Source organism: Gopherus flavomarginatus, chromosome 2, assembly GCF_025201925.1.
Source record: "Gopherus flavomarginatus isolate rGopFla2 chromosome 2, rGopFla2.mat.asm, whole genome shotgun sequence".
Lineage (NCBI taxonomy): Eukaryota > Metazoa > Chordata > Testudines > Testudinidae > Gopherus > Gopherus flavomarginatus.
Window position 1 is genome coordinate 192,368,526 of NC_066618.1, and position 23,008 is coordinate 192,391,533.

Here is a 23,008-nt window from a genome sequence, read left to right on the forward strand (position 1 = left end):
TTTTTTCCAGAACTGACAGTGAATTGGAAAGTTAGTTATTGACCCATCTCTACTTTAAAATATCCATTATCCTTTAAGATGTCGTTTGAGGCTTTCACACTAGATTGAGTAGTTGTAAAAGAAATGTATATAGTATCTTATATGCTTCTAATGTCTAGTATAGATCATCATGGTGTTAAAGACAATGTTTTAAAGAGAGAGAAAAATTATAGTTCATCCCTTTTAGACAACTTTCAAACATTAAATGTGCAAAAATGAATAATTGGCCATATCAAGAAGACTTCATCGACAAAATAGGTAAAGAAAACACTAAGGCAAATATTACAACTTATCGATGTTGTAAAGCAAACACCTAAAATGGGACTGACACGGGGTGGATCACAGAAACCCCTTGGGACTGCCATCAGAGGTGTTGAGACGACCTTTGAGCCTGTTTTCCCTGCCAGCTTGGGACTCCAGAACCTTGCCTTGTTTGAGGCAGACAGGCTTGCCTGTTGCAAACACAGACCCAGGTCTGAACAATGTCACCTAAAAGCTGCAGGCTTAACTGAAAACAGCTTAAGAAGTGTTCCTGTCTCCAGTGCTCAGATGCCCAGCTCCCAATGGGGTCCAAACCCCAAATAAATTCATTTTACCCTGCATAAAGCTTATACAGGATAAACTCATAAATTGTTCACCCTCTGTAACACTGATAGAGAGATATGCACAGCTGTTTGCGCCCCCCTCCCCCGGTATTAATACATACTCTGGGTTAATTAATAAGTAAACAGTGATTTTATTAAATACAAAAAATAGGATTTAGGTGGTTCCAAGTAACAGACAGAACAAAGTAAATTACTAATCAAAATAAAATAAAACACACAAGTCTAAACCTAATACAGTAAGACAATGATTACAGATGACATCTTACCCTCAGAGATGTTCCAATAAGCTTCTTTTACAGACTAGCCTCCTCCTAGTCTGGGTCCAGCAATCACTCACACTTCCCCCACCCCATGATTACTGTTCTTTGATCCAGTTTCTTTCAGGTATCCTTTGGGGGTGGAGAGGCTATCTCTTGAGCCAACTGAAGACAAAATTGAGGGTTTCCAGGGGCTTAAATAGACTTTCTCTTGTGAGTAGTTCCCTTCCCTCCCCAGTGTAGAATCCCAGCTACAAGATGCAATTTTGGAGTCACGTGGGCAAGCCAGATGTCCAGGCATGACTCAGAGCTTACAGGCGGCAGCCATTGTTCACATACTACCTTGAGGATCCTCAGGTAGACTTCTTACATGGACTGGAGTCTTCCAAGATCCATTGTCCATTAAGTGTTCCTTGATGGGGCACTTAACTTGCAAATTCCTTTCTTTAGAGGCTGACCCAAATGCCTTAATAAGGCTACTTAAAATCAAACAAGTCCACAGCCAATATTCATAACTTTGAATACAAAAATGATACATGCATACAAATAGGATAAATATATCCAGTAGATCGTAACCTTTGCAGAGATATGTTACATGGCATATCTAGCATAAAATAGATTCCAGTTATGTCATATTTAGATCTATAAGCATATTTCCATAAAGCATTATGGGGTACACCGTCATGGGGACATTTTAGTGTGCCAATAATTAAGGTCCAAATAGATATTTTAATGATATGTCGCTTTGTTTTTTAAACAAAAAGATGCTCATGCACCAGGATGCTTGATAGAAATTTTGTAACTTGAAATCAATTACTTTTATACAATATTGTAAAGCAAGGGTTTATCATGGCACAGCTGAGAGCTCTATGGTAGCATAGAAGTGCTGTTATAAAAAGATGTACCTATATAAGCAGGTTTTGTGTTTTTCTGCAAGTTTATTTGTTCACACTTTTCCCAATGGCTTTTTTTAGGTTTATCTGTGTGATATGAAAATATGTTGTCACTTTGTTTCCTACTTGCAGAGGACTGCATAGAATATTTAAATATCACATGGAAAAATGTTAGGTATATGTTGAGGTGGATAAAGGGTTAAGTGTTTTATTACACCTCTACTCCAATATAACGCTGTCCTCGAGAGCCAAAAAATCTTGCCATGTTGTAGGTGAAACCGCATTATATCGAACTTGCTTTGATCTGTTGGAGCACGCAGCCCTGTCCTCCCTGGAGTGCTGCTTTACCGCGTTATATCCAAATTAGTGTTGTATTGGGTCGCATTATATCGGGGTAGAGGTGTATTTGTTTATTTGCACCTAATAGCTCTCAATTTTATAACTCTTCAAGGCCCCCAAATCAGCAACATACTTAAGCACATGCCTAAGTTTAAATTAGTGAACAATCCCATTTGAAGTCAGTGGGACTACTCACATGCTTAACTACTTTTCTGAATCAGCGCCTAGATAGTAAAAGTTCACTTGAAAGAGAGAAATAAGTCAGAAATCATTAGACATAGTTGTAGCCTGAGCCTTGCAAGTGAGAGAATGTTTGCATACATGCTGCTCGGTGGTGAGCCCTATGGAATAAAGTTTAAGTCCTGTGAGCAAAATTGTATTAAAAGGCAATTATTTCTCTTATCCTGGTTTGTTTGTTTTTTAATGTACTGACAGTATTGAAAGTGAAAGATGGGGAGAGTAGAAGCAGTATCCTAATCTGACTTTTACTTTTAGATAGAAAACTACTTGCTTCGTAATCATGAGACCAGAAAATACCTACAGGAGCAGGCATACAGGCTGCAGCAGGGCATTGTAACCAGCACCACACAACAGGTGAGAGCCTTGTGCTTTGCTGATAGCTCTTCTAGTGTTAAGCAGCTGTCTCGGGGCCAAATTATTCTATTTACATCTGAAAGAAGCATTTGGCTTTTAAGGCCTGGTTGGTTTTCAAAAAGGCTGTCACTGCCAAATTCTGTACTATGGAAGCTGCAGAAAAACCATGTTTTTGCGGAAGCACTTACGTACCACATGGACACATGCTGTGCAAAAACCTAAACTGAGCGCGAGAGACAGAGGGAGTGTCACGTTCTCTGTAGGGGAAGTGAGGAAAAGGGTGACTTTAAGCTCCCTTTGTACCCTCCAGGTTCTGGGCTGCTGCATGGACTAAAAAGGCCCACGTGTAACTTAGGAAGTTATGAGTGGTGCTCTAGTGCAACAGAAGCCAGAGTGGCTTTGATGGCAAGTGCTATAATTCTGGCACCTCTCACTATGGCATACCTCCTACACTAGAGCTTGCAGGAGGGCCAGCAAAGGGGGTGTAGGGTGATCCTTGGCAGCCCAACACAGTGCTCACCCCCAGGCAAGTCTTTCTTGGCTTCTTACAGGCTGTTTACATCTCCTATACACCACCAGAGCAGGGTGGCAGAAATTGGATGTGACAAAATGGCTTTTACTTTGAAACTGTCTAACCTGCTTGGTATTCCAGTGAAACTCCAAAGCTAATGGAGGAGCAGAGCAGCTTAGAGGAAAGAGGAGCTGGGGGGCGGGGGGGGGGGGCACTTGTCCTAATCCTTAGTGAAATCAGTAAAACAATTGCCTCTCCTTGAGTTATCTTTACAATCTTTTTCTGACTTTTGATTCTGAAGTTTTTTCTTCTCCCTCCATTATGTGACAAAGTAGATGTGACAACATTGTATTATTAGAGCCTGAAACAATTTTCCACCCTCTTGACAGAGAAAATGATGCACAAGGATGTACTGGTATTAAAAACTGCAAAGACAATGCCTTTTTATTTTATTTTAGTTGTCATTCATCTATTCCATTACCATCTTTTTCATGTAAATAATTTCCTGTGACATTGTTTAGATCTTTTTACAACTTAATCATTTCCCCTTTTTTCCCCCGGAATAAAAGCGCACACACTCTTCCATATATATAAATGTGTGTAACTACAGAACCTCCAGGGAGTTCATCTTCACTATTTTTATGCTATATATAAATTACTTCTATATGGTATGTGATCAGGAGTAAATCATCTAGTTCATCCTGTGTCACTGCATGATTATTCACCCAGTATATTCTCCATTGATTTGTCCAGTCCAGTTTTTAAATTATCCAAGCAATGGAACTTCCCCCCAGTCTAACAGTTATTAAGTTGTTTGTAAGCCCTTTGAAGAGGAGAAGCACTGTAGAGCAGCGAAGAAGGAAGATGCTGCGGACACACTGCTGTACTAGTTATAGATTCAACATTTTTCAAACTGCAAATATTACATGATCATGCATGTACTTAGTAGGGGTTTCAACATGTTAGATGAATAGCCAATTTTAATGAATTCACTTAAACTCTCTGTATTGCCTATGTACTTTTATAAGTGCTTCGTGGCCCCACCCCCAATTCCTTTTGTCACAAGTGCTTGTTAAACAAAACACATCCTCACTCGTGCCTGCCAGACATATTGGTCTGTCTTGCGCATCTCATAAAGGCACACCTACACTACATTCCCATTCTGTGCTTGGAATATTTTTTGTATTGAAAACAAGTATTGAGCATGTGATACAAATAAATATTTAAAGCTTGATATGGTGCATTGTGAAAGATCTGGTGCAGCTTTCTGCTTTGGTAGCCATAGATCCCAAATGAGTATTCTTTGTGACTGAAAATCTCTAGTTTGCTAAAGAAATTCTCAGTGCTTACACAGTAATGTTTTGTTCAGACAATAGAAATCATTGCTTTGTTTGAAATGGTTGTGGGGGGAGCTTAGTGTTACTGTCCAAGTTCTTGGAACAATTCAGTTTTAAGGTCGGTCGGTCATTTTTTTGCCATGCCAAAAAACAAAACAGCCCCACCCCAGCCCTAAAAAGATAACATACAGCTGTGGGGAAAAACAAAATTAATAATAATAAACAATTAATAAAGAATATGGCAGTGGTTTGTTTGGACCTTTTTTACTATAGTAAGAAATATATATAAATTCTTTAAACCAGGAACATATGTGTACACACAGACTCCGATCATGCATTTCTAGAGCTTTTGCATCCCAACAGCAATTTCCACCATCTTCATTTTGTTTTGGAATCTGGGCTGAATCCCACAAAGACTGATATTTAACTTTTTGTTTGTTCAGCGACACTTCTTGGCAATTTGACCCCTTGTCTGTTTTTACATCTGCTATTTCCTCTTCATTTTTTATTTTTGTTCTGAGTAGATGATTGACAGAATATGTGTTAAAGTGCAAGATCATCTCAACTCCTTAAGAAATTGTGGTGTGGATGCGGTACAGGATGACCTGAAATCTGCAGAAAGGCTTATGCGGGATGCTAAGAACTCCAAAACAGTAAGCCCTTCTGAGCATTTAATAGTTGGTTACGCTGAGGAGGCTAGTATAAAAAGCGTCATAAAAGACTATAACCCTGATTCAGCAAAGCACTTAAGTACATACAAAGTCCCTCTCTTTTTCCAGAGCCTATAATAATATATCACATGAGAGTGTTTTTCAGATTATCTGAACTGGTTATTGTTTAAAAAAATGAACTTTTAATAAATATTTAAATGAATGTAGTCATTTCCATCAGTTTGTTCAGGTTTGACGGTAGTTGGCTGAAAGCTAACTTTAAAAGTTGTAATATCTATCCTACAGCTATTACCAAATCTGTACCATCTCGGTGGAGCTTCTTGGGCAGGAGTGAATGGCTCATTATCCAGTCCGATACAGGAGACATTGGAATCCATGGCTGGGGAAGTCACAAGGGTTGTGGATGAACAACTTAAGGTCTGCATATAGGGTTTTTTCTAATATACTTTGCATATACAAATGATACTAAACAGAGGTGTGCAATTGCATCAAGATTTTCCATTGCTATTGTGAACAAAAGAGTATATCTCAAGCACATTACGAGAACTAGAAAACCCATCAAACTTCAATTGTATTCTTGATATTAGTTTTGGAATATGATGTGCTTATTGCCTGGGTGGCTAATCACTAAGAAAATTTTCTTAGTAAGAAGTACAAAATTAACTTAAATGTTTGGCACAGAAATAAAAGGAGGAGGGATACACCACCTTGTATCAAGCCAGTTATTGGCACCTCCACCCTGTCTTGTGGTTTTGCCAGAGGAGGGCAACTTCTAGGTTGCAGCTGAGACTGCAGGAGAGTTATGCTGTGAGTGAATCTCCCAGGCACCCTAGAAAGTCCCTAGCAACTTTATAGGATGTACTTGTCAGTCTGGGTGCCCCAATAGAGCGGAAGTTGTGAGCAGCATATGCTGTGAAGACTCCGCTGCTGGGGAAGATCTGTCAGCAGAAGCTTGGTCTGTAAATCAGTCCCATCAATTTCACTTCTGTCTTTTGGCTTGCATGTATTTACCACAAGTCTTCCTTCCAGGAGTGACTAGTTAGTTGCTGTCCATCTTTTCAAGGGGATCCTTTTAAATGTTTCTTACCAAACCTACAATTCTTCAAATGGGAATTAATCCCTAATGATCTGCAGTCACTCAGATTCCCACTTGCTTAATCATTTGAAACTATACACTAGGTCCTGTGATGTAGTTAAAGGAGCTGAGGAAGAGATGTGCATCCCACATAGTTCAGATGTTAAAAAAAAAGAGATCTGCATTATGTGCGGCAAAGGGGCAAGATGGAAGATTTTTGCAATTCTGTGAAGGAACATTTGAAAAGTATAAGAATGTTGTTGGGGAGGGGGCGGGATTAACCCATTCATACCATACTCCTGTTCACCAGTAAGCAGCTAGGCTATGTTTGACTATATTTAAATTTATCAAAGAATCTGAAAATGCAGATTAGACTTCTGAGACAAAAATAAAATGCATTAGTCAGTGGGAATGTAGTGAAGAACAATAATAATAGCACATTACTAATTACTTTTTCCTAAATTAAAAAAGTTAATGAGGAGGAAAATGTTGCGGATTATGGACTGTTTTATTCCCCTCTCCCCTTTACATATAATAAGGTGAGGATTCTATGTATCAGTTTTTATTTTAAATCTCTTTTTGCTTAAGAGCTTGTAGAGGTGAAGCTAATCTCTCCACAGGGTCCTTGACTATAGAGTTTCCAGGCTTAGTCATTGAAATATGAATAATTGGTTCTGTTCTCTGTGCAGGACCGATGCATTTAAGAAAGCCCTGTGCATTTTAAACAGCTTTGTCAAAGAAAAGCTACATTTAGAATTTCATTTACAGAAGCATTGCTTGGTTGTATTGTGGTTTAAGATTGAGGCATTTACGCTTACACATCTTGAAAGCAAATGGCACTTTTTTAGATCAAGTTTAATATCCTTTTACAATTACTTCTATTATTTGTATAGAACCAGGGATCTGCTAGGTGCCTTATAGGTAGATATGAAATGAAGTTCCTGTATATATATTTAGGTGTCAATCTTCCAGGTCAGGCTGAAGATTTTTTTTTTCTTTAATTTGAGAAGGGGATTAATCATTTTTTTGTTTTCTTGGATTGTTTCTGATGGTTCAAGAACTTTCTTGGCATTTATCGTTTGTGAACCTTGATAGGAGGCTTATGTAAATCAGCCTTATTGGCATTATTGTCCTCAGGACAGAAACTGTGCCAGAAGTATTTGGAGTTCTGGTTTTTACTTCAGTTCCCATAGCAACAAGAGCACACCTTCTTGGGAAGTAGCTGGTGAAAGCTGGAAACGGTCACCAAAGAACCTTTGATTGGGTGACCAGATATCCTGTTTTTATAGAGACAGTCTCGTTTTTTGGAACTTTTTCTTATATAGGAACCTATTGCCTCCCACCCCTTGTCCCGTTTTTTCACAGTTGCTGTCTGATCACCCTACCTTTGAACAAATGGGAAATGGGATTTTTACCTGAAACAGAAGATAGGGGAGGTGAAGGGAGGAGTGGAAGAAAAATAAGCAATTTAAAGTTAGTGAGTCAGCCAGGGAAATAGAAATCACAGCTGAGCTCCTAGAAAATACTTTGCAAGTTCCTGCAGAGTATCACTGCCAGGCAAAGTCACCTGCTGATGCAAGAAACCCAACAGTTCTTTTATTCAGCCAATGAAGACCTCAGGCAAGAGACAAGATCCTGAAGCAAGAGAAGAGACTCTTATATGGCCATGGGGACAGCTTCGTCCAAACCTCCTCAGAAACACCTGAGACTCATAGATTTTAAGGCCAGAAGAGACCTTATGTTGATTTTAGTAAGGCTTTTGATGCTGTCTCGCATGACATTCTCATAAGCAAACTAGGGAAATGGGGCCTAGATGAAATTATAATAAGGTAGGTGTACAACCAAAGGAGTAGTTATTAATGGTTTGCAGTCAGATTGGGAGGATGTATATAGTAGGGTCCCGCAAGAGTCAGTCCTGGCTCTGGTGCAGTTCAGTATTTTCATCAGTGATTTGTATAATGGTGTGAATTATATGCTTTTAAAATTTGCAGATGTTATCAAACTGGGAGGATTGCAATTCAAAGTGACCTTGACAAACTAGAGAATTGGTTTGAATTAAACCAGATGAAATTCAATAAAGACAAGTGCAAAGTACTTCACTTAGGAAGGAAAATCAAATCAGCTACAAAATGGAGAATAAATGGCTAGGTGGTAGTACTGCTGAAAAAGGATCTGGGAGTTATCATGGATCACAAATTGAATGTGAGTCAACAGTGCAATGCAGCTGCAAAAAAGGGTAATATGCTTCTGGGGTGTATTAACAGGATCGTTGTATGTAAGCCATGGGAGGGAATTGTCCCACTCTACTAGGCATGAGTGAGGCTCAGCTGGAGTCCTGTGTCCAGGTCTGGGTGCCACACTTCAGGAAGGATATGGAAAAACTGAGGGAGTCTAGAGGAGTGCGATGGTTTTGCCAGGCCCACACATTCACAAGTCTTGAGTCGGGCCTCAAAAATCATGGGATTGGCTTACAAATCATGATATGCATAGATACACACACACCTATGTATATAAGATTTTAGTTTCTTTTTGTCTCCTTTGGAAATGTTAGTGTTCACATTTTCTAGCTTTTCTCTGCAGCTGTGAGGGCAAGAAACTTTTTTCTTTTTTTTTAAATGGAAGTTGAGATTCTCATGTGTAATCGCTTGATTCCAGGAGCTGGGCTTTAAGAAAAACACCTAATATATTGAGACTTGCGATAAAATTGCGAGCACTAGCAACAGCGGGGATCAGTCCACACACGTCTGACTTTGCTCTCAGGCCCACATGGAAGGAAGACTTCCAACAGGGAAGCACAAAAGCCCTTCTTCCTTTTTTTTTTCTTTTTTTTCTTTTTTTTAAAAATGGGGGGTAGAGCAGGGGGTTAAAAAAATTGAGCATAGGTTTTAATTTTTTTTAATTGCAATTAATTTTTTTGAATTAATTGCGTGAGTTAACTGTGATTAATAGACAGCCCTAATATATATATTAATTGTGATTACTCACACTTTTAATCTCACTGTTAAACAATAGAATACCAATTGAAATGTATTAAATATTTTTGATGTTTTTCCACATTTTCAAATATATTGATTTCAATTACAATTTCAATATATTTTTAAATGTAGAAGACATCCAACAATATTTAAATAAATATTTAAATTAAATTAATTTTTAGTCGCGTGATTAATCGCGATTAAATTTTTTTATCGCTTGACAGCCCTTATCCCTAGAGAGAGTGTGTGTGTGTATTGGATATTCTTGTGGTAGATTCATGCACACCTCTCAGGCAATGTACCTCTGCCTATTTCTGAAATAGGAAATTCCAGGGACATACAAATGTTCAAAGTTTTCGCCATCCCTTTCTGAGGAGACTCTTGACGCCTTTCAAACAAGGAGTGTTGGACTGCAAAAGAAAGTTGTGATTCAGAGCACAAATTAGCTGACCTTGGGAGGGTTTATTAGACTTCTACAACAGTTTTCTTTGCTTCTTAAAAATGCAGAGGTAGTGCTGAGTGCGCAATGGGAACAGATGTATTGTTCTGATAATTAACCAAATATAGTTTTCTCTATTTGTAACTTTTATATTTAAAAAAAAATGTCTGGTTATTAAAACAGGCAAGTTGTTCCTCTCAGTTTTGTTCTGTAAATGCTTTCAATTTTAATTTAGTAGATGAATTCTAAAAGACTTGTATAGTGCTATGAAAGTACACAGTGCTGTGATCTCTCTCTCAATTAAAGCAACCGTCATGATGCTGTGGATTTTCTGAGAGAGAGTTTATTGTTTTCTCTCACTTTGTGCTACAGGCACTGCTTGAGTCTATGGTGGACGCAGCTGAGAATCTTTGCCCTAATGTAATGAAGAAGACCCACATTCGGCAAGACCTGATTGAGGCCAGCACCGAGAAGATTTCCATTCCACGTACCTTTGTTAAAAATGTTCTTTTGGAGCAGTCTGGAATTGATATCCTCAATAAAATTAGGTATGTTAAAAGCACTGTGAAACCTGTCCATAAGTATTCTGAAGATAGTTAAAGACCATGTATTGAGTTGCATTTCTGTCTTGTTGTGTATATGTATATCAGTATGTTTTCTGAACATTCCCGCGTAAGAATTCATATAGAAACTGGTATGTCACCGTACAAGCCAATCGGTTTGGTCCAGAAAATGCAAATATTTAGGTTTCTACAACAAAGTTAATTGGATCATATAGCACATATGTAGTATTTGGTATGCCTATTTTCTTTATTATTTCTGTGGCTTTAAGGGGCACAATCAACTTAAAAATCATATGTCTGAAAAACGTTACCTACTATTGTTACTACTGATGCCTAAGATTCCTATAACTGAAGAAAATTGGAAGATAATGAATACCACTGTCCACTTTACCACTTTCTTTGTTTTGTGCGTTTGATGGCACGTAGTGTGTTATTGGTTTTGTTGTTCTGACTAAATAGGGAGAAGTCACTGTAACCCTTTTATGTGAGGGATTGTTTTGCACAGCAACAAGGATCAGACAAACACATTTAAAAATTTGATAATAACATATTCTAACCACTAAATTTAGAAGGGGAATGCAGAGGCAGGTGTAGTGCTTTAAACTACTTGTAATTCATTATTTCCAAAAGATGAGATTCTAAGTTAGTTTTATTATATTCTTCTTTATTAAATGTACACCAGAGCATATACAAGATGTACTATATGGCCAAGTTAAGGAGGCAGGAAGCTTAAAACTTTATGGTTGCTATCATTTCTATGGAGATAATTTTCTGCTCGGCAGGGTTAACAGCAAACACATGTCATTTTGCATTGTGACGGTTGTATCTTTGCAGTGGGAAAAGAGAATTTCTTTGTAAAGCATTAAAACGTAGGTATGTGAGCTTTTCAGAATGCAGTAAAATTTCAATACCCATGGCTAAACAAGTGTATTTATATTATGTTTTTAAATGGGAAGTGTTTGCTTTTTTCCCATTACTCTTGTCAAGTTCAAGAGTAGATGAATGAAACTTCTTTCTCTTCTGATCCTCCCTCTCCTCCCATTAAAAAAAAAAAAAAATCACTATTGCTTTGAGACCAATCATGGAAATTTTCAGGCCCCCCAGCTGAAAACATAGGTATTGCTGACTTAATTACACCTTCTGATTCCTTGACTTTAGCAAAGCTTTTGTTATGGTCTCCACAGTAATCTTGCCAGCAAGTTAAAGTAGTATGGGCTGGATGAATGGACTATAAGGTGGATAGAAAGCTGGCTAGTTCATCAGGCTTAATGGATAGTGATGAATAGCTCCATGTCTAGTTGGCAGCTGGTATCAAACGGAGTGCCCCAAAAGTCAGTCCTGGGGCCGGTTTTGTTCAAGGTCTTTATTAATGATCTGGAGGATGGCATGGACTGCACTCTCAGCAAGTTTGCAGATGACACTAAACTGGGAGGTGTGGTAGATACGCTGGAGAGTGGGGATAGGAAACAGAGGGACCTAGACAAATTAGAGGATTGGGCCAAAAGAAATCTGATGAGGTTCAACGAGGACAAGTGCAGAGTCCCGCACTTAGGACGGAAGAATCCCATGCACTGCTACAGACTAGGGACCGAGTGGCTAGGCAGCAGTTCTGCAGAAAAGGACCTAGGGGTTACAGTGGATGAGAAGCTGGATATGAGTCAACAGTGTGCCGTTGTTGCCAAGAAGGCTAATGGCATTTTGGGATGTAAAAGTAGGAGCATTGCCAGCAGATCGAGGGACATGATCATTCCCCTCTATTTGGCATTGGTGAGGCCTCATCTGGAGTACTGTATCCAGTTTTGGGTCCCACACTACAAGAAGGATGTGGAAAACTTGGAAAGAGTCCAGCGGAGGGCAGCAAAAATGATTAGGGGATTGGAACACATGACTTTTGAGTAGAAGCTGAGGGAACTGGGATTGTTTAGTCTGCAGAAGAGATGAATGGGGGGTGGGGGTTGATAGCTGCTTTCAACTACCTGAAAGGGCTTTCCAAAGAGGATGGATCTAGACTGTTCTCAGTGGTGGTAGATGACAAAACAAGGAGTAATGGTCTCAAGTTGCAGTGGGGGAGGTTTAGGTAGGATATTAGGAAAAACTTTTTCAATAGGAGTGTGGTGAAGCATTAGAATTGGTTACCTAGGGAGGTGGTGGAATCTCCTTCCTTAGAGGTTTTTAAGGTCGGGCTTGACAAAGCTCTGGCTGGGATGATTTAGTTAGGGATTGGTCCTGCTTTGATCGGGGGTTGGACTAGATGACCTCCTGAGGTCTCTTCCACCGCTGATTTTCTATGATTCTATGCTAATGAAGGCCATAAAAGGACTTTTTGAGAGTTACATGTTGTAAATAGCTCAGCTGGGGTTTCAAGCACATCAGCCATATGTTCTTCTACATTATGTTATTAACACTACGCACCACTATAATACAAGGAAGTCTCATCTAATGGGTTGGGAGACATACAGACCAGTTCTCCTCTCATTGTTTTCTTATCAGAAACTCTAATTATGAGATTGGATTCTCAAAAGGAGTTTATGGGAGCTCGGAACCCAACTTCATTGAATTATAATAGAAGTTGGGTGGCGCATTCCCAGAAGTTCCTTTGAAAACACCAGGCACATTTATGTTCCATTATTATGTCATTGCTATCTGTTGCTATTATCGCTTGTACATATTGCACACAAAGAGAAAGGGAACATAGCTTTGTGTGTTAACTTAAATGGTTTTGTGGGCTGATCCTGATTAATGCAATTAGGAAAAGATCACAAAGCCAAGAGCCAAGCCATCTACTAAAGCAAGCAAATTCTTTATCAGGACACTTGTCTTTGTCTTTGTTTATGCTAAGGCCTAGCTTGCACTTAAAAAGTTTTACTCATATAACTATGTCAGTAGGAGGTGATTTTTTTTTTAAGTTGACATCATTATGCCAGTAAAAGCCCTAGGCCTTGTCTACACCACAAAGTTGCAGCGCTGGTGAGGGGGTTACAGCGCTGCAACTTAGGAGGTGTACACATCTGCAGGGCATTACCAGCGCTGCAACTCCCTGTTTGCAGCGCTGGCCGTACACGCGGTCGAACCTCGGGTGTAGAGGATCCAGCGCTGGTGATCCAGCGCTGGTCATCAGGTGTAGACACTCACCAGCGTTTTTCTTGACCTCCGTGGAATAAGCAGGTATCCCAGCATACCTGAGGAAGCCTCTCTGGTAATCAAGCAGGTATCCTTCCCCACGGTTTGCTCTCGCGTTCCCCGAACCCCCCCCCCCCCCGCAAGCAGGTCTCCTTCCCTGCGGTGTGCTCTCGCGTTCCCCGAACCCCCCCCCGCAAGCAAGTCTCCTTCCCCGCGGTGTGCTCTCGCGTTCCCCGAACCCCCCCCCGCAAGCAGGTCTCCTTCCCCGCGGTGTGCTCTCACATTCCCCGAACCCCCCCTGCAAGCAGGTCTCCTTCCCTGCAGTTTGCAGGGGGGTTCGGGGAACGCGAGAGCACACCGCGGGGAAGCAGGTCTCCTTCCCCGCGGTGTGCTCTCGCGTTCCCCGAACCCCCCCTGCAAGCAGGTCTCCTTCCCCGCGGTTTGCAGGGGGGTTCGGGGAACGTGAGAGCACACCGCGGGGAAGCAGGTCTCCTTCCCCACGGTGTGCTCTCGCGTTCCCCGAACAAGGAGACCTGCTTGCAGGTGGGTTCGGGGAATGCGAGAGCGCACCGCGGGGAAGGAGACTTGCTTGCGGGGGGGTTCGGGGAACGCGAGAGCAAACCGCGGGGAAAGAGACCTGCTTGCAGGGGGGTTCGGGGAACGCGAGAGCAAACCGCGGGGAAGGAGACCTGCTTGCGGGGGGGTTCGGGGAACACTGGAGCAAACCGCGGGGAAGGAGACCTGCTTGCAGCGGGGTTCGGGGAACGCGAGAGCACACCGCGGGGAAGGAGACCTGCTTCCCCGCGGTGTGCTCTCGCGTTCCCCGAACCCCCCTGCAAGCAGGTCTCCTTCCCCGCGGTTTGCTCTCGCGTTCCCCGAACCCCCCTGCAAGCCGCCCAACAGCGCTGCAGTGTGGCCACATCTAACACCACTTGCAGCGCTGGTTGCTGTAAGTGTGGCCACTCTGCAGCGCTGGCCCTATACAGCTGTACTAATACAGCTGTAACAACCAGCGCTGCAAAATTGTAGATGTAGACATACCCTTAGTGTAGATGCAGTTATACTGCTATAAGGTATTTAGACTGGTATAACTTACTTTGTTTTGCCCAACCAGAATAAGCAATATTTGAATAAGCATTTTTATACGAGTTAAACTGCATCCTCACAAGGGAGTGGGATGTGTGTTAACTCTTTAACTATATTGGCACAGTTTAAGTGATACAATATTTAAGCAGCAAAGAGTCCTGTGGCACCTTATAGACTAACAGACGTTTTGTAGCATGAGCTTTCGTGGGTGAATACCCACTTCGTCAGATGCATGTAGTGGAAATTTCGGACACAAATCAGATATTAGGAATGGCAATATACAAAAACTTGTAGGAGAACACTTCAACCTCCCTGGCCACACTATAGCAGACCTTAAGGTGGCCATCCTGCAGCAAAAAAACTTCAGGACCAGACTTCAAGGAGAAACTGCTGAGCTTCAGTTCATCTGCAAATTTGACACCATCAGCTCAGGATTAAACAAAGACTGTGAATGGCTTGCCAATTACAGAACCAGTTTCTTCTCCCTTGGTTTTCACACCTCAACTGCTAGAACAGGACCTCATCCTCCCTGATTGAACTACCTCATTATCTCTAGCTTGCCTGCATATATATATACCTGCCCCTGGAAATTTCCACTACATGCATCTGACGAAGTGAGTATTCACCCACGAAAGCTCATGCTCCAAAACGTCTGTTAGTCTATAAGGTGCCACAGGACTCTGCTGCTTTTACAGATCCAGACTAACACGGCTACCCCTCTGATACTTGACAATTTTTAAGTGTAAACAAGACCTACCAAAAGCGACCAGAAAACTTTTTTTTAATCTATCTATTCGTTTAGGAAGTTTAACAGGTTTACAAATCATTGCCATGTTAATATATCAGAGACCAAGTTGTAATTATTACACCAGTGAGCTTTTGTTAGAGGAAATGTTATACAGTAAATATTGTAATCCGATCTTTCTATTTAGTAAGGTATTACTATATTGTAAAGATGAACCTAGGACATGTCAGAAAACAAATTTAATAACAATAGAAAGTTTGTATTTCTTCCTCCCTGTGAGATTTCTTCTTGCAAATAAGGAAGAAAATAAAGGGAGCAAGAGATCAAATAAATTCTTGCTGCAGCCAGTTTTAAATTCTGCATTTTGTGAGACGTTTAACCTAGGGAAATTCTGACTCAAGCCATGAAAGGGTTAACTGTTTAATATCTACAAAAGGGACGATGTACATGTTTTGCCCACAGCATGTTGGTTGGTTACCTAGAGTTTGTTTCAAGATTTGGCTCCATGAATTAGTATAATTCTGGGGACTTCTGCACTCTGGGAATACTTACTACTACTAACATCAAAACAAATAGTGAAACATTTCTCTGTGTGTGTAGACGTAACGGTCACCATCTAAAGATGTGTGATGATAGTCAAAACTGAAAAAAAAAGTTGAATTTCCGTGAAGAGACAGTGGTAGACCACAACACCAAGTACAAATCTAATGTAATGTTGGTTTCTGTGGGCTTGTCTTCACTGCAGTGTTAGCTTGAGATATAACAAGCCCACAACCCAATTCCCATCCACAAACACACATTTCTAAGTCAAATGAAGTGGTGTTTTAAAGTCTTGCTAGCTGGCCCATTGCTGAGGGGCGGGGGTAGTTTGAAGCTGACATGATGCTGACATACAAACTGGTAATGGATGGGGGATGCAGCTGCAGCTTAGGTTAGCTCAACTGCTAATCCAATCACTGTGCTAATCAAGTCACTCTATGGGTATATCTACACTGCAGCTGGGAGTTAGTCTCCCAGCCCAGGCGAACAGATGTTCACTAGAGGGGCTTGAGCTACCATGCTAAAATGAGCAGTGTGGACGCTGTGGCTCCTACAGAGACTCAGCCTAGCCACCTAAGCTCAGTCCCAGGGGTTTGGTTGAATGTAAGAGCCTGAGCTGCCATCCGAGCTACAGTGTCCACATTATTATATTTAGTGCGGTAGCTTGAGCCATGCCAGCTCAAGTCTTATCTACCTGGGCTGGGAGGCTCATTCCCAGCTGCAGGATAGACAAACCATGTGTGACTTGAGTGTGTTTTTGCAGCGTGGCTGCTCTAACTTGAGCTAAGCATGCCCGAGTGGGGTAACTAGAGTATAGTAACTCATACATGTTGCAGTGAAGGGGCAAGCCTAGTGTATACAGTGCTGATGTCATGTTAAATCTAACAGTGAGTCTGTGTTCCGCACCTTCTTGTTGAATGCTAAATACATGGGACTGGCTGAAACAAAATTTGTAAGGCAGGAGCTAGTTATTTAAAGCAAAAGCACAAACAGTTTGCAGCCCAGGAATGGTGATGGCAGGTTGCAGAAACAATACAGTTCCCATTTAGCTGACAGAAGGGTACAAAAAGGAGATGGGGCAAGATTAATAGTTAGGTAAAACAAGCCTTAAACAGGTAAGACTGTCTGAATTCACTCCAGACCAGATTCGTCTTCTCTAACATCAGTGCATGTATTGTTCCTAAACAAATCTGACCATATGGTTCTTATTAAGTTGTCCCTTAGCCAGATGTTTTTGTTTCTGCCATTAGAAAAATGTTAGAAGTAGGTTGAAAGTGGTCCAGGAGTTCTTGTGTGTATTGTGTGTGTGTGTTCTTGTGAGTTATTTCTGAAGGGTTCAGTCCTTCTACTTGCAGCTTCTTGTGTTTCGTTCTCAAAGACAGTAGCAGGCTCACAGATAATCTTCACACCATAGAACTAATGCTGTAAGGGATTGCAGAGTTCTCTTGTGTGAATTGAAAGTTACTCTGTTCTCATTTTCAATGTTCACACAGCGAAGTGAAACTGACTGTGGCCTCTTTCCTATCTGACCGAATTGTGGATGAAATCCTGGATGCGCTTTCACATTGTCATCATAAACTGGTGAGTGTTTTTACAGTTCTGAGTAGTTCAGGGCGTCTTACCACCACCACAGCATTCATGACTTGTTCACTTCCTTCTTCTCACAGCTGCATTTCTAAATCTGCCTAATTTTCATCAGCAGCATCATTTGAAACATGGTCATAGGGTGAGTAGTCCTAGTTTAAGGAGAAAACAGCCACAGAAGAAGCTGCATTGCTTAGCTGCCTTACTATCTCTTGCATGAATTATCAGATCTGAAACCTAAAATGGCTTTGCAAGAACATATATTCACTAGTTAAGGAGACAGCTACTGGCTGTCGTAGTGACACAGGCGTTACGATTGAAATGAAGTCAGATTTCATTCTTTAGGGTCTGTGGAGCAAGCTGTAGGGACCTTACTTCCCAAACCTGTGCATATTCTGAGGCTACTTCAGAAATGTGAGGTTTTGGACTGGAAGGTGTATCTATGTAGAAGATAAAATGTTCAGCTATTTACTGGAAGACGTTCTGCTGTCAACCACTTATTGTAGATGTACCTCCTTCCTGAAGATTAGAGCAGATATACTGCTATATGTCTGCAGATCAGCTTATGGACTCCTGTACATTAATGGTTATTTTTAGTGGAGAGGGAAGTAGATTATTGGACTCAGACCCAAGTTTGCTGAGGGTGGGAGGACCTAATGCTGGATTGTGCAGAGTTATATAAAAAGAGTGGCAGCAATAGCAAAAAAAAATAAATTTCCAAAACTTTCCAGAAGTTCCACTGTGAGTCAACATTCCAAGCGTAGGAGCAGCATTGGCAACATCTTTGTCACTGCTTAGTTTTGCTCATCCATATTTTTTGTCAGGGAAATAGATTGCATCATTATCAAGATAAGATAGATTTGCTTTACTATTATTGATGCTCCTGCTGTTGTGAAATGCTTCCTTTATAGATCAAAGTATAAAGCTATTGAATGTACAGACATTTGAAGAAACACACAGTAGTTCCACATAGGAACTATCCAGTTAGATTTCGATCTACCTTGTTTTCTATATTACGGGCATGTTAACGACTTTTGAGAGAGAGAATTTCATTAAAAACATAAATTTTAAGGCGTATTAAATACGCAACAAATTTTACATGTCGAGGAAATGTTATACCAAGTATTAAAAACAGCTGAGGATTCATGTAGAGCCCGTTCTGAGATTACGAAAGGCTAGTCTCAAACAGAAACTTTTGTTTCAAGTGTGAACGCTTTAGGAACAAGCAAATTCAAATGGCCCTAAACCGTGTTAAGCCCAAGGTCAGAGCTTTAAAATCATACACAATATTAAATGTAGTACCACATTTCATTTTACATTGAAACCAGGTCTTTGATTATGGTATTTAGTGGGCATACAACACAATGTCACAATTTTTTTGATCATTTTCTGGCCAGTATCCTGGGCCAGCCTGTCAGCAAATGACTCTCTTGCATCAGTGACCAATCAGGGATCTTTGCTGCCAAATTCAAACATCACCAGTGCCCTGAACGTTCTTCTGAGGCCAAGGCAGGATCCAGAGAAAGAAGCACAACAGAGAGATCTGATTGCTTACCAGGACTGTTGCCCAAGGAGGACTGTTAGTGCTATCTCAAAAGGGGCCAAAGTCACCATTACTGCGTGAGGACTGACTGAGGAAAATAACCAGCAACAACTGTCGGCTGGGTTGAATTGAGAAGCAGGAGGAGGACCACAGTAGAAACTCCAGACCTGAGACCAGCTCTCTGCCAGATAAACCCAACGCAAGATCTTGGAGCAGATAAAAGCCCCTAAATCTGAACTGAAGAGACCCTCTGTGGGAGCCTGACTGGAAAGCAGCCAGCAGACACCAATCAGAGGAACCCAAGAAGACTGCAAACAGAATGGAAATAATTCCTATTCCATAGCTCAACGTGAAAGAAGATTCAGCACCATCAGTCACAGCATGCATACTGGTCACTGTAGCTTCTCAGTTGCCAGATGACTGCAGTAATGTTGGGCCATCAATCAGACAGCTTGGTTCAGAAGAATATATTGGATCAGTTCTTCTTAGTAGGGAAAGATGCCACTGCATGCAAAGCTCACAGAAAAAGACAATCATAAAAAACCTGCATGATCAACTGGTGGGCATCTTGTGGGCAGAGTATACCCACACAGTTTCCATTCTGACCCTGGACTGAAACTGAGTTCAGTGTCTCTCTTCACACCCTTGTCGTCTTGTCATGCTTCCCATATGAATGTGCTCACAATCTTTAAAATACTAACTTTAGACATTTTCTATTGACAGTTCATCATAAGGCAAATCCAAAATAAGATCCTGTATTGACAAACATCTTAAACTGATATACCTCTGTGATTTATGTTGCTTGTAACAGATACTTTTCTCCCAGTGTTAACATTAGCATGGAACATTTTCAAGTCAACATTTTGAGCACTATGTGTCATATATTTTAAGGCCAACAGTGACCGTTGGATCATCTAGTCTGACCTGCTGTATTTCAGAGATCGTTACCCCTGTACTGAGCCCAATGGTTTGTGTTTGACTAAAGCATATCTTCCAGAACGGCATCCAGTCTTGACTTGAAGACATGGAGAATCCACCACTTGTCTTGGTAGTTTTTTCCAATGGTTAATCACGCCCACCATTGAAAATTTGTGCCTAATTTGAATTTGTCTGGCTTCAGATTCCAGCAATTGTTTCTTGTTATGCTTTTCTCTGTAAAACTAAAAAGCCCTTTAAAACACAATATTTTCTCTCCCAAAGGTACTTTTCTATTGTAATCAAGTTTTTCATATTTTTTTAGATAAAATAAACAGACTAAGCTGATTAAGGCTATATCTATACTATAGACCCCATGCCAGTATAGACCTTTAATATAAACGCAGCTTACACTGACAGAAGGAGTTTTTCTGCCAGCGTAGGAATATCACCTCTCCAAACAAAGTTAGCTGTATTGATAGATGCACTTTTCTGTCAGCACAGATGCATCTACACTGCAGGTTTCCCACCCCAGATCAATATAGCCGTCCCGATGTAAGTTTCAAGTATAGAACACGCCAGAGTCCCTCTTCTCTACAGCAGTGCTTCTCAAAGTCGGGACGCCGCTTGTTCAGGGAAAGCCCCTGGCGGTCCGGGCCAGTTTGTTTACCTGCCGCGTCCATAGGTTCGGCCGATTGCGGCTCCCACTGGCCGCAGTTCACTGCTCCAGGCCAATGGGGGCTGCAGGAAGTGGCGCAGGCTGAGGGATGTGCTGGCCGCCCTTCCTGCAGCCCCCATTGGCCTGGAGCTGCGAATTGCAGCCAGTGGGAGCCATGATTGGCCAAACCTGCGGACGCAGCAGGTAAACAAACTGGCCTGGACCGCCAGGGGCTTTCCCTGAACAAGCGGTGGCCTGGCTTTGAGAAGCACTGCTCTACAGTCCTCAAATTTGTGTATCTCTTCTGCATCCTCTCTAATTTGTCAACGTCTTTTTAAAATGTGGACAGTATTCCGGTATCGGTCTCACCAATGCTGTATACAGAGGTAAAAATCACTTCTGTATTCATACTCACTTGTTCCCTGTTTTCGTCGCTAAGGATGTCATTAACCCTTTTTTGTCACAGCATCACAATGGGAGCTCGTGTTCAATAGCATGTTCATTATGAACCATAAGTCTTTTTCAGAGTCACCGTTTTCAAGGGTAGAGTTTCCCATTCTGTAGATATGGCCTGCACTCTTTGTTCTTTAATATATGACTTTGCATTTGTCTGCAGTAAAATGTCTTTTATTTGAATGGGCTCAGAGTGGATTGCTCTGTATGACTGCCCTGTTCATTTAAGTATTTGTTACTTTTATGCAGTTACTTTTATCAACCTAGCTTGTCATCTCATCAAAAAACGAATTCAGGTTTGGTTGACAAGATGTGCTTTCCTCAAAACCATATTTGACTGGCATTAATTATATTCCCATTCTTTGATTCTTTATTAATTTAATTTCATATCAGGTTTTCCACTGTTTTGCTGAGGATAGATGTCAGGTTAGCTGGCCTATAGTTACCCTGGTAGACCCACTTACCCTTTTTGAATATTGGCACAGTGTTAGTACTCTTCCAGTATTTTGTAATTTCCCTGGTATCCCAAGATTCATTAAAAATTTAACCTCAGTGGGCCAGAGATCTTCTTAGCCAACTCTTTTACAATTCTTGGGCTCAAGTGATCCGGGCCTACTGATTTAAAAATATGTATCCTGAATGGATGCTGTTTAACATCCTCCTTTGTTGTTAATGAACTGGAAAGTACTTCATCAGCCTCATGTGATAGGAATCCATCATCCTACTTCTTTCCAAATATAGAACAGGAATATTTATCGAACACTTCTGCCTTTTCTGCATCATTAACCATTTTAATATCTCCTTCTAGTAATGGGCTTACACCATTTTTAGATTTATTTTCTTCCTAGTATCCTTTTTTTAAAAACTTCTCCTTACCCCTGCCAGACATAGATTTATTCCTGATGTCTTTAGCTTCCCTTATTCATTTTCTACACTTCATAATTTTTAATTTATACTGATTGCTATCTAGTTCCCCTTTTTTCCATTTGTTTGAAAGGAAAACAGGATAACTTTGTTTAAATGCCATCCTGGTTCAGCTGAGAAGTGAAGGTATCAATTAGATACAATATTTATTAGATATAATTAATTATAAAAATATAATATTTACATTTATCCAAAGTTGTCCTTTTTCTTGATTATACAATCATGGCTTTTTGGCCATCTAATATACTCTTCTTAAATAATTCTTCTTAAAGAGCATCCTAATCAGTTTTACTCATGATTTTTCTCAGTTGTGAGACATTAGCCCTTTTAAAATGCCAAGTGTTGTCCTCTGTTTTGCCCATATTGAATATAATCAGATCATGGTCACTGAGCCGTTAGCTACTAGTTTCCAGTCCAGTGATTTATTCTTCATTATTCATCATAATGAGGTCCAAAAAAATTACCCCATTTTGCCTGCAAATTATTTTATATTAGAAAAAAGGCAGCACTTGTGATTCCTACATTTATTAGTGAAAATCATTTAATCCTACTTTTTTTCATTGGTTGAGTATATTAGCAATTTGTACGTTTGTTACGGCAGCTTTTAAATGAAATGGCTTAAAAATGCTCAATATGGTATGAGGTTTTTTTCCTCTTTTGGGTGTTTTTATTTCCATAGTCCAGATAAGCAGAGTCTCTTACTGTGTGATTCTCTGTTAGCCCTATTTTCTCCCCTTCTCCTTCCCTTCTATCCAGTGTTATGTGATGAGGGGATAGTTCTGCAGGGAGATGGGGGAGGCTGGGGCCCAGATGCAAACAGTTGAGCTTACCCATTGTTCACCATCTATCATCACCTGCAGTGCACAACCATTCTGCTAGTTGTTGTGTGGGGTTTTTTTGTTGTTGTTGTTGTTCGTTTTTTTTTCCTATCAAGATTTCTGATCAGTAGTTTCATCTCTTGATCCTTGTTGTCTAGGCGGACCATTTGACCAGACGTGGTAAGCCACTTCCACAACAGGAGTCACTGGAGATTGAATTAGCTGAAGAGAAACCAACTAAGCGCTCCACCATCACAGTAGAGGATTTGACTGAGATAGAACGTTTGGAGGATCTAGACACTTGTATGGTAAGACACTTTTTTT

The 23,008-nt window shown here is 40.7% G+C and overlaps 2 protein-coding genes across 6 annotated transcripts in view; one reads left to right on the top strand and one right to left on the bottom strand.

The window, feature by feature from the left end:
- CARMIL1 (capping protein regulator and myosin 1 linker 1) overlaps nucleotides 1–23,008 on the top strand; it is a 280,248-nt gene that overhangs the window by 193,185 nt on the left and 64,055 nt on the right. For all 5 annotated transcript variants that reach the window (XM_050941772.1, XM_050941775.1, XM_050941773.1 and 2 more), the window contains exons 24-29: nucleotides 2,629–2,727; nucleotides 5,100–5,228; nucleotides 5,532–5,663; nucleotides 10,108–10,283; nucleotides 17,283–17,370; nucleotides 22,843–22,992. In XM_050941772.1, coding sequence (XP_050797729.1) covers nucleotides 2,629–2,727; nucleotides 5,100–5,228; nucleotides 5,532–5,663; nucleotides 10,108–10,283; nucleotides 17,283–17,370; nucleotides 22,843–22,992 — 774 coding nt within the window. The remainder of the gene's footprint in view (nucleotides 1–2,628; nucleotides 2,728–5,099; nucleotides 5,229–5,531; nucleotides 5,664–10,107; nucleotides 10,284–17,282; nucleotides 17,371–22,842; nucleotides 22,993–23,008) is intronic.
- LOC127045612 (uncharacterized) overlaps nucleotides 1–23,008 on the bottom strand; it is a 251,489-nt gene that overhangs the window by 151,602 nt on the left and 76,879 nt on the right. The gene's annotated exons all lie outside the window — the stretch shown is intronic.